The 12,331-nt window shown below is 37.8% G+C and overlaps 1 protein-coding gene across 3 annotated transcripts in view; it reads left to right on the top strand.

Annotated features, from left to right (window-relative positions):
- POU6F2 (POU class 6 homeobox 2) overlaps nt 1–12,331 on the top strand; it is a 471,135-nt gene that overhangs the window by 430,871 nt on the left and 27,933 nt on the right. For all 3 annotated transcript variants that reach the window (XM_051978682.1, XM_051978676.1, XM_051978666.1), the window contains one exon: nt 7,764–7,970. In XM_051978682.1, coding sequence (XP_051834642.1) covers nt 7,764–7,970 — 207 coding nt within the window. The remainder of the gene's footprint in view (nt 1–7,763; nt 7,971–12,331) is intronic.

Below are 12,331 nucleotides of genomic sequence, written 5' to 3'. Positions count from 1 at the left end.
AAGACAATGGATATTCTCTTCATAGAATGCATTCTGATCATCTTGGACTTGGAAAACTGATGGCAATAAACAGGAGATTTGTTCATTCTTTCCTCTTTTCTTTTCTACTGCCTGACTGGGGTTTTGTTGTTAGGTCTTGGCAGGATGGGGGGATAGGGTTTGCATGCTTTTTTAATTTTTTTTTTGCTTTTGCCCTCATTTGAATTTGGATTTAAGGCTTGGGTGCTCACTGGCTGTAAAGCTTTCTTGGAGGGCCGCTGTCCATTTTCATGACAAAGTCACCATCAGTATTAAGACTTTGGAGACTTGGAGGACTCTGCTGCTTGGTTTTGCTTTCTCTTGGGGAGGATTATGAAATGCACAATTCATAAGGGGTCCAGAGGCTTCATTGAGACAAGCCCCCTAAAGCTTCCAGGGATGGTGGCAGTGTCGTGCCGAAGGTGCTCTCCCAAGCAATAAATAACTTTAATCTGATTTACTCCCTTAATCTGGCATCAACAGGCAGCTGCAGACATACTCCCCAAGTTCCGGGTATTTTTAGCTGTCATTAAAACGGAAAGCCTTCGACCGAGCCAAGTGAAGGCTTACAAAGTTTCAGGAGTCTTTCTGTAAAGATGATGGCTTTACTCCAGTTGTGGCTCTTGTAAAGGGTAAAAAAAAACCAAAGTGAGTATTAGTTATTCCACACAGTGTTGACAACTATGGACAAGGTAAAAAGTTTTCTGTTCTTTTCAGAGTCAAAAGAAACATGGCACGAAGCAGTGAAAATGGGGGACCAATGAGTTGAAGAATTATTTGTACTCAATCATTCTGTATATTCAAATTTGACTTTGTTTCCTATTAGCTGGACACATCTTCCTAGATCCCAAAGATAATGGGAAAACACTCAAAACAACACCTTGACCAGAAAAAGAGTAAGAACTAGAATAATTTATAAATTATCTTATTTTAAAATTATAAGAAAGATAAAATACTTTAAAATATTAAAATCTATGTAAATTTTCATTGGGGAAAACTTTTTATTCAACTTCAACTCTGACTCTAAAACTGGTTTTACTACCTGGACTTCATGTTCCAGTCCATCTTCCATAAAGCTGTCACAATAAATTTCCTTTTCATATTCTTTAATCATTAGGGGATGATTCTTATTCAATTCAAGGAAATCAGAAGCTTTGCCCACAGTGTCCAATTTAGAGAATATTAAAAGTACAGTACTTCAGCACCAGATTAAAAGAACTTAGCACTTAGAAAGAAAAATTAGTTAAAATGGAAGTTCTATGACCCTAGGAAACACCTCCCAAGCCTCTTTCCCTTCCTTTATAAATTAAGGGGATTATAAGAGAAAGTTTCTATGATCCCTTCCAGCTATAGATCTCTGAATCTATGAGATTCCAACAAAAGAATTAAAGAGTAGGTACTGACAATAGCATTTATATATCACTCTACGACTTGCAAAGTGCTTTATAATGTTACCTCATTTGATTCTCTCACCAATCATTTGATGGCTATGTTTACCCCCATTTTACAGATGAAAAAACTAAGGCAAATAGAAGTGAAGTGATTTTCCTGGGGTCCCACAGGTAAAAAGTGTCAGAAACAAGATGTGAATTTAGGTCTACCTAACTCCAGACCAGGCACTCTATCCACTCTACCCCCAGGCTATGTATGTGATTATGTCTGTGTCTCCAACAGCATTTAGGGAAACAATTCACTGGCCATTTTTTTTTGTAGGTCTGTCTTTTATTTGCACTGTTTCAAATTGGTATTTAAAGTCTGAACACTCGTAGGTTTTTAAATGTAATATGAGTTACAGCTTAAATGCAGAATTTAAAGGCAACAGAAGCTAAAGCTTTGTGCTTTCTTAGAGAGCCGCTGCCCATTTTCCTGATTGGCCCAACTGCAGCAAAGCAGTGAATACAACTGAACAATTTTTACCATGTTCTAAAAATAAGGTTTTTTTCCTTGGTTTTTATATCATTTGCTGCCAACCTGTTTTGTTTTGTTTTTTTGAGGCTTTCTTTTTCTTTGTAAGTTAATTGGATCTGTGAGGGGAAGATTAATAGGATGCCTTAATTACTCCAAAGTTCAGTGTGCCGGGTGTCCCCTAGAAGCTCTTGAGTGTTTAGTGTGCATGGGTGCAATATTCTGTGGGTAATATCCTGTAACTGCAAGTCATAAAATTTCACAGTCTGCACAGAACAAAAGCTACAGGTCACTCAAAAGACCATGGAGAGGTGCATGGATGCATGGGGGAGAGGGAGAAGTCTGAAGATATTGCTTATGAACCATCATTAAACTGTATTATTAGAAAAAATAGGCAAGCTGGCCATGTACTAAATGTAGAATGACCAGTGTCAGCCCATATTCGTACCAAATCAAAAGCACAAGAAAGATGCTGGCCCGCAAGTGAGTCTCCTGTGCAAGATTTAGGAGAGGATAATGGGAGACCCTGTATTGAATGCTAGGTATACAATGATATAAGACAATAAGCTTCCTGCCCACAAGAAAGTTACAACTTAATGGGGAGACGGGGAGGAAGAGGAGTATCAGACTTGTGTTAGCTAGAATCAGGACCAAAAAGAGATCCAGAATGATGTAAGTTGTAAGGAATCTGAAAGCAACAATTTTCAGCTGGGAAGATCAGGGAAATTTATGGTCAAGACAGCCCTTGATCTGCATCTGAGAGGCAGGGCACCCAGTGGAGACTGGGAAATTATATGTTCTACATGCTGCTGGATTGCACAGGAGAAGGCAGGAGAAGATTGGAAGAGTTATCAGGCCAATGAATTAAGTGAAGAGAAATAGATTGAAAAGATCATTTGGAGTGGACTATGTAAGGCATTCAATGTCAGAATTCAGAGTTAAGTATTTTAGCCTTAGAAGAGAGAAAGGGGAGAGACACTGTAGCAGTCTAATCCACAACAAATCAATCAATTGGGTAGGGTAAATAAGGAAGGGAGAGAGAAGAGGCAATGATGGTTCCAAGATTTCCAAAACATTTAAAATGAACAGAACCAGAGAAGTTTGGATGTGGGCAAGTGGAGGGTGGAGAAATGATGAGTCCACTTTTGGCACATTGTGTCCAGCAGGATTTTGAAAATGCTCGACTAGAGTTTAGAGAGCAATTAGGGCTATATAAATAGATCTGGTTCCATCTGCATAGAAGCGATCATTGAAGTCACATGAGTGGATGAGTGCAACAAGTGAGAATATGTAGAAAGAGAAGAGGACCCAAGATAAAGCATTTGAGAAACGGTAATAACCAAGCCCTGGCAGATGTAACTGTCTAATTGCGCTGTTCTGAATTCTCACTGGATTTTTTTGGAGACAAAAAAGTGCTCAAAGGGAGGAAGACAATGGTCTCAGAGTCTGGAATTCCCAAAGGAATTAAATTATTGACGTAGGGGTTTTCACTGAATTCCCTGATCAACTTGATGAGTTTGTAGGGTATTGAACCTTTAGTTGGGACTTTGATTATGTGGCATCAATTGAGAATAAGTTGATTGCCTTTGATGGTTATGGATCAACAAGTCTGGAGAATAGCTTGGTTTGAGGACTATTGGGGGTCTAAACTACTCATTTATGCTGACTTATAAAATAGGGAAGTTTTGCAAAATTAGCCTTTTTGCCCTTCTTTCCCTTTTTTGGAAGTTAGATCAGAATGGATTCCATGAAATGAAACATTTACCTTGATCCTGGGGGTGGGAGCAAAGATGCCCCATCTCAAGAGCCAATAATGGTAGCCTTGATGCACATGGAAGTTGCATGTGCTCTCACCTCCATAAGCCAACTCTCATTCCTAGACTCCAAGTTCTATAACACAGTTTGAGAGAGACAGAGACAGAGAGAGAAAAAGGAGGTGGGGGAGAGAGTGAAATGCATTACTAGACAGTATCTCTTTGGAGAATGTCTTCATAACAACCCAAAATTTGTTTATTCCCAGATACAATTTTCTGTAGAAAAAAGAAATTCTTGAGTAGAAGGAACCTCTTAGCGAAAAGAAAATTACTCACTAACACGGCCCCAAGAGATAAAAGAGTAGCAAGACCAAATGATGGAGGGTGGGAGGAAGGACAAATAAGATGGACTTTGGTTCTTTGTTTTTATCAAAAATTCTTCAGACAGTGCAGGTCTAGTAGTAAGGTGGTTGGTTCTCCAACAAACCCAAGTTTATTTTCCCTCTGATGGGAATCCAACCCTTCAAGATTGAATAATGAGGCTTTTTGCTTATGGTGTTCTCTTAGATAAAATTGAGACTGATCAGAATGTCTATGGGTTGACTGTCTAGTGTCTTCAAACCTCAGGGTGATACTATAAATCTAAAGAATCAAGGGAAGGTAAGTCTCACCAGAATAGCAAGAAAAGCATAAAAGTTTACTAATTGTTTAAAATGAGTCCTGCACTTTATGAAAATCACGTTAGAGGCTAAATAGAAGATGGAATGGAGTAGAGAGAGACTTAAGGCAAACAGACCCCTTCAGCAGTTATGGCAAGAGTCCAAACAAGAGATGATGAGCACCTGCACCAGGGGCAGTGTCAGAGGAGAGAAAAGGACCTATGCAAGAGACACTGCAAACGTGAAATCAACAACTCTTGGCACCATATTGAATATGAGGAGTCAAGAGTGATTTCTAGATAAGGAGCCTAATGGATTGGGAAGATGGTTTTCAGCATTCATTATTATTTGAGGTTATATATTCAATTCAACATTTATTGACCATATACTATGTACAAAGAATATATAAGATAGTCATTACCCTGATGTTTTCAACTCATTTCAGACTCATGTCAGATAATAAAATACTAAATCCAAGTAAATAAAACTAAGACCCTTGCAAAAGGAGTTTCTCATTGAAGGCAATTGTTATGGTTACTTGCTTAACTTTAATCTCAGTATAAAATCTTATGCAAATTTAATGTCTTGCCCCAATGCTTTTTGATGCTGCCTTTGAGAAAATCTTTTTTTCTCTTTTTAACATAGACTTTTTAAAAATCCTTGACTAGAAACTCAATAAAACAGGACTGCATCTTCCACGATGTAAAAATAGATTACAATGCATCTTTTTTTAATTATGTTTCCTCACGTTATATGTGAGGAATAAATATAATTTTATTCCAGGGACATGACCATTATCTCTTTTATGGATCTATTGACAACTGCTCAGAATAGCATCATCCTTACTTGGTTTCTTTTCATCAGTAAACTGGAGATCAATTTGGGTCTAATGCAGATGATCACTATGGTCACTGGATTGCCTGGTACCTGGGAAGCTTGTCAATTTCCTTGAACTGCGACATTATTCTTAAAGGTGGTTGTTGCTAATAAGATGCACAACTGGGGGTCCCACAATGGTCTTATACAGACTAAAATTACCATTATCCAATCTGTCTCATGCCATTAAGATGTACTTGGAGTTGTATTTATTCACCAATCCTTCTACCGTATGTTCTTCCTTACAAATGGACAGTAAAGGATGGACTATTAGTCATGACTTTTTCCATCTTTGCAAAACTGTTCTCTTTTATGAGTCAAAAGATCCAAGAGTCATAGATTTTTTTCAGTTTTAGCTCAAATAGCTATGAAACTGTGACCTTAATGTGTTTTGGAATTTGTAGGGTGACATACATCTAATGAAAGAAGGAAGTGGGAAAATGGTTGACATGAAACAGTCTATTTTTATTGTATCCAAAATATCACAGAGTAATCAAGGGACTTATAATCACATTAATATCATTGCCATCATTAACATAATTATATTTGAAGTTCAATTCGAGATGTGTGACTTCAAGCAAGTCATTTGATCCCCTTGGACTTCAGTTTGCTCCTCCTTAAGGGATAATGTTGGGATAGATTCCCCTTGAAGTCCCCCCCTCAACTCTAAATATGTACTACTGTGATTCCATTCTTGGCCTTGCTGACCATTCTTCTGATTGTCTTGTCATTCTTTAACAATTACAATTAACAATTTAACAATTCTTTAACAAATTAACAATTAATTTAATTCTTTAACAAGTGTTCCTTGCTCCATTTTTAATATTTTCAGTGATATTAGAGAAGTCTTTGAACAGGTAATAAGGAAATAACAATTTTTAAGATTCTCAACTCCACACAAGCCATTTCTTTGTTGATACAGTAGCTGGAAGAGCCTACCACTTCCAAGGGAGCAGAGAAGTCATCCTCAGGGCATCAGGGCAATTTGTTAACACCTCTTAGCTTGTTGCCATGTGTGGATCTTTGTCCACATGCCTGATTACAGAATGTCAGAGATGGAAGGAATCTGAGCGTTTGCATCATGTTGCATTGGATTGGATTAGAATGGATTGGATGAGGGATGATGCAGAGGACAGAGAGTAAATAATCTTGCTTAGCAAACCTGTCACACTCTATCCCTTCCTTACTTCAAAACTCTGATGACAACTCAGCTCTTCCATCATCAGCCTATGATCCCGTTCACACTTTCCATCTAGTTCATCATAGTGAACATAGCAGAACACCAGCAGGTCCTAGAAAGCCCATCAAGGAAAATGGTTTGTTCATGAAATAATAGTATTCGTTTGCCCTCCCTGGCATCAGTCTCATGCTTGAAGCTGTCAGGAATAATGAGTAACGTTTAACATTAACCCAAGAAACAAAGTGAGATCAGACTGAACGTATTATACCAAGAAGACAAAGCCGTCAGCGAATAAAGTGAGTGAAGTGACTGACTTTGGCAGGATCTGAGAGGAAGGAGAAAGGGTGATTGGCCTTTTCTTTTCACATGGTATTACTCATCACCAGCTCCTTGAGCAATCAAGTTCCATGAGCCCTTTGATCAAGAAAGGAAGGACAGCTACTGGTGTTAACAAATGCCTCCTGACGAAAAACGCTGAGGTTACACAAATATTTGGGAGAGAATTATGTCTGCTGATAGATTGAAAGACAGGAGAAAGGAGCTGATTTGCTGTGTTGGCTGGGATCTCTTATCTTAAAAAACCTTGCAAAAAATGAGTTGTCAACTTGACATCTGTAATCCCATTCTCTGAAGCACAGTTTAACAGCCCATCAGAAACTGTTGCTGGGTTGGGGCCATCAAACAACTTATCCGTATGTCCTAAGCTTTTGGGATGCCGGCAGAGAGCCTGCTAGGGATAGCTGTATATTGACAGTGAATAAATTCAAGGGAATCTGTTGGGTTGGTCTGTAGATCCTTAGTGTCCCAGCAATCTCCATTCCTGTGGCTTCCTTGACTTTCTCTTTCATCATATTGACTGATGATGTTCACATTTTCACATGGAGGTCACTTAAATTCTATTCTGATTGCAAATCTTATGGATGGGGAAAAGAGCAAAAGCCATATTAATGTGGGGTTTGGAGAAGGATAGATTATTGATCTGGTTAAGACCTATGATTTCATCATTCAAAAGAACATCTGGCATGGATCTTAGCCAAGTCATTGGAGTGAAGAATTTTAAAAAATCAGTGAGAGAAAACAAATACCCTATTTATTTTGGGTTGTTATGTCAGGTTATCTTATATTATCTCTTTATTCAGAAACCAATAATCTTTCTATTGTACCACACTCTTGATCTCTGAGCCTCAATTTCTTACTTTGTAAATTAAGAGTGATAATAGTTCCTCATCATTGTGAGGATGAAATGAAATGATGTATGTAAAAGGCTTTGCAAACCTTAAAGATGTAGAAATGCCCACTATTGTTAAAATACTCTTCTAGACTTCCCACAGTGCTAGCTTCTCACTCATCATCCTTTCTTGTTCCTTGCAGATTATCGGAACTATCCCTCTGATGCCTAATCCAGTGCCATCCAGCCAAGCTGCAGGAGGAGCACAGGGTCTCCAGGTGCAGCCAATTACCCCCCAGCTATTGACAAATGCCCAGGGTCAGATCATTGCCACAGTCATCGGAAACCAAATTCTGCCCGTGATCAACACCCAGGGAATCACACTCTCCCCAATAAAGCCAGGCCAACAGGTAAATAAATCTGTTAAACAAATTGCGAGTAATTTCTGCATCTTCTGAACATAATACATCTACATTTTATTGTGGGATACCTTATGTTTACTTTTATTTGATTTCAATCAATCAGTCAATGACAGAATAATCATTAACCACATTGCCTATCATTTGAAAAATCAAATAGTCTCATTTTCCCCTCTGGTTGAAGACAAGTGTATGTATTTTTGGGAGAGACAGTCAGACAGACAGACAGGGACAGAGAAGGGACAGAAGAAAAATGAAGAAGGAGGGAAGAAGAGACAAAGAGACAAAGAAAATTAGAATGAGAGAAAGAGACAGAAAGATTCTATGAGATAGAAATGAATTTTATAAAACAACAACAGAGCTAATAACTTAGATCTACAATTGAACATCCCAGAATAAAAAGTGACAGTACTTACTCTTCTCCGCCCTGGTAAGACTACATTTGGATTCCTGCTTTCAATTCTGGGTACCACAGTGCAGAAAGGACATGGGTAAGCTAAAGAGTATCCAAAGAGAGATAGCCAGGGGCCAAGAGTCCTGAGACTATATCATATGAGATTGGTAGAAAGAATTAGTGATGTTTAGTCTGAAGAAGGCAAGACTCTATGGGCAAGAGAGGGAAGTTGTCTTAAAGAATCTATACTTAGACAAGGGATTTATTTTGCTCTAGGCCCTGAAGCACAATTAGCAATGGAGGATGAGGGAAGGAAGTCACAGAGAGTATGTATCAACTGTATGACAACTTTTCTCAGCTTCAAGTTCCTCAGCCATAAAATTAAAATAATAGCACCTACCTTATAGGGTTTTTGTGGAAGTCAAATGAAGTTACAGACAAATCAATAGATAGATACACACACACACTATACACACACACACACACTTATGTACATATGCATACATATAGGTGCACATATATGTGTTTGTGTGTATTATACATGTGTGTATACACATGTGTATACATATATTAAAAACGCTCTGCAAATCTCAAAGATTTATAGAGGTTATATACAAGTTACAGCTATTGCTATTAATTCCCTAAGTCCCACCTCTCTATCCTGCCTTTGCCTCTGTCCAACTCACGATTCCCAACTTCTGTTACTCACAAATTCTGACTGCTATAGTGTCACTGCCATAACAATGTTAAATGTGGTTTTTTTTTGCTTTGTCCCCAAATCTTACCATAGTTCCCAATACACAGTAGATGCTTAACTAGTGCCTGTGAGTTGATTGTTTCTATTAGGTAATAGTGGGACTGGAGGTTATAGCAGAATCTCAAAAAAAAAAAATCCAAGTGAGTTCATTTGTGTGACTACTCGTCCTCCCTATTTAATGAAAGCTAAGTAAAATCATTCGTGACTAACATGAATCATTCTTCAACTCATAGAATACTCATAGACCATTAAAATTTCATAATCTTTCTCAGATGAACTGGTTTCTAGTCATGGTTCCTCTATTTGTATTCATTGTGTTAAGTTTCTGAACTTTTATATTAATTTTTATTAAATTTCATCTTATTTCATTTGGCTTATCATATTAATTCATCAAGGTATTTTGGAATGCACCCTTCAATATCCACCATTTTAGCAATCCTTCCCAGTTTTGTGTCAGCTGAAAATTGGAGAAGCATGCTGCCCTTGCTTCTCTCTAAATCATTTGTGGCAGTAGCAGAGGCCCAAAGACAAATCCCCGCTTTACTTTTTAAGGATCATCTCTCCAAGCTAAGAGCTACTTAGGACTACTTTTTCAATTCAGATAGTCAATCAGTTCCAAATCTATCCAACTCTCCCAGATCATACTTATATCTCCATCTTATCCATAAGGATGGAAAGAGAGACTTGTCATATCCTACACTAAAACTTAAGTTGTCTGCATCTATGGCATAGATACTCCCTGTCTCCCTGTCTAGTTATCTGGTTGAAAATAAGATGATATTAGGCAAGCATGAGCTGTTCTTGATGAAGTTGTGCTGCTTCCTACTAAGCACTGCTTCCTTTTCTAGATAATAATAACAAGTTTTTAAAATTTCCCTAGAATAAAAATCAGTGCATAGTAGTATAGCTCAAGACTCTACTCTTTTCCCTTAAAAATGGACATTGGCATTTCTCCAATCCTGCAGTGGTTTATTCTCCATAACCCTTCCAAGACCAATAAATGACTCAGTCATCTGGTCAAAATTTAACACTCACTTTGGGGATTTATATGGGATGGTGATGTGGACTCAGTGAGGACAGGGAGAGGACCTCAAATCTTCTCTGCTTCTGAACTCACCAGTAGGTATTTTGTTATGTCTGTTGTTATGTCCAAAGTTGAAGGAAACCAGAAGCAAGGTGAGAGTTGTTGTGCCTTTTCTGTCACCAATCACCATCATTCTATGGCTCCCAACAACAGGTCTAGTCATATCTCACGCTTTCTCATCTCTTTTCCCAATGCTTCTGAAAAATATTATTTATTTTTTTATTTTTCTTTTCCCCAGTTACTTGTAAAAACAATATATTTTTGTTATACATGTACATTCATTTTTTACATATTTCCTTATGAATCATCTTGGGAGAGAAAAATCAGTATGAAGGGAAAAACCACAGGAGGAAAAAATAGAGGAAAAAGTGAACATAGCATGTGTTGAGTTAATTTACATTCAATAAAAATTTTCATTTTAAATAAATATTTTGTGCACATTAATATCACCATCTTCAGATCATGCTAAATTTTTGTACTAACCCTGCTCTTGAAATCTGCTTTGTTCTTTAGATAAGTTATGGTTTCCTTAATCTAGAGAAGAAAGGAACCTTAGAAATCATTGAGTTTAATCCCTCATTTTACAGAGGAGAAAACTGAGGCACAGAGTCATTTGCCTAAGATCTCACAGGTAGTCAATAATACAGCCAGTATTCCAATCTCTATCTTCTAACTCATCATCTAAGGCTTTTTCCACTGCACTATATGCCCTTTATCTTCCTCATTCAAATTATTTATTTAGTCTTCAGAATTTCATTTTTGAGCATATTTCATTCCTCATGGACTGACTTTTTCTATAAGATTTTAGGCAACGGAGTTCTACCAAAGTGTTCTCAGAACTTTCTAAAATTTATTACCTCCAAAGGTAGGGAGTATGTCAGGTGCTCCTTGGTGATCATCAGAGTGGCTAGGTCCTTTACCATTAACCTCACCTATAGAAAGAGCTGAAAAAAAGACCTATAGCCACTATTCTAGGTCATAGTAAAATGAATGGATGTGAATCTGAATGGGAAAAAACTTATATAAATGTCCTGATAGGGCATACAGGCACATATCCCTGCTCCTGATTCTATAAATGTGTGTTTTCCTCTCTCTGTGAACTAAGGAAGTTTCTGTTCCCATATTTTGTGAAATATTTTATTGTTGGAACCAGTCTCCTTTGAAATCAAACATTTGTCATAAATCTTGGGGAGAAATAAATTGTCCAACTTTTCTACCATACAGTAGAAATCCTTATTTCTTTCATGGCTGTCTGTGCCATATTTCTTCATGTAAAGGGTTATATTTAAAGAAAAAGTTTGAAGACTGATATCCCCCAGCCTACCAATGATTTTGAGCTTTGTGCCTCCTCCTGCTTCTGAAGACTTTATGGCCCATGATCTCCTCTGAGTCACAGCCTTTATATCTGGGCTTCAGACTTGCTCATCTCCTGCCGATTTACCCGACTTGTTAACTTTACTACCTGTTTCAAGGCGTTTCAAATAGATCTGAGCTAGACTTTAAAAAGTTAACACCAGGAAATAAAGGAGCTCATTTATTTCCACTGCTTTCCATGGAAAGGCAGCAGGGGGTGGCAGAAAGAATCCTGTACTTGGAGTCAGAAGGCTTGGATGTGAGTTCCATCTCTGCTACTTAAGAGCAATGTGATGCTAGCCAGGTCACTCAACCTCTGTTGTTTCATCTATAAAATGGGGGTGGTACCCAGAATACCGCTTATGTCGCTGGAAAAAAAAAACACTTGGAAAACTCTTAAAGCCCAGCATCTATATTGTACATTCATCTTCAGGTAGCCCTGTTGTTCTACCCTCAAACCTAGCACAGTATGTGGCTGAGTACATGCTTAGTAAATATTGGATTGATCAATTCATTGGTCCATTGAACTTCCTTTAATTCTGTATCTGTATATACATATTTATATGCAATTTGTCATTTATATATAAATTATCTATCTTAAGTTCTTTAAGGGCAGAAACTGCTTTTACCTTTTCTTTGCAACCTTAGGAGCACTTAGCATAGTTCACCGATGGAATTAGAATACACGCTAAACTCATCAAACAAATGAAAAAGACAATGTTGGAAAAAGCCCCAAAGTCTGGTGGCAAACTGTCTGCCTACTG

The sequence above is a fragment of the Antechinus flavipes genome, chromosome 1, assembly GCF_016432865.1.
Source record: "Antechinus flavipes isolate AdamAnt ecotype Samford, QLD, Australia chromosome 1, AdamAnt_v2, whole genome shotgun sequence".
In the NCBI taxonomy this organism is placed as follows: Eukaryota; Metazoa; Chordata; class Mammalia; order Dasyuromorphia; family Dasyuridae; genus Antechinus; species Antechinus flavipes.
Note: the sequence above shows the minus strand (reverse complement) of the source record. Positions and strands in the feature narration are given on the sequence as shown.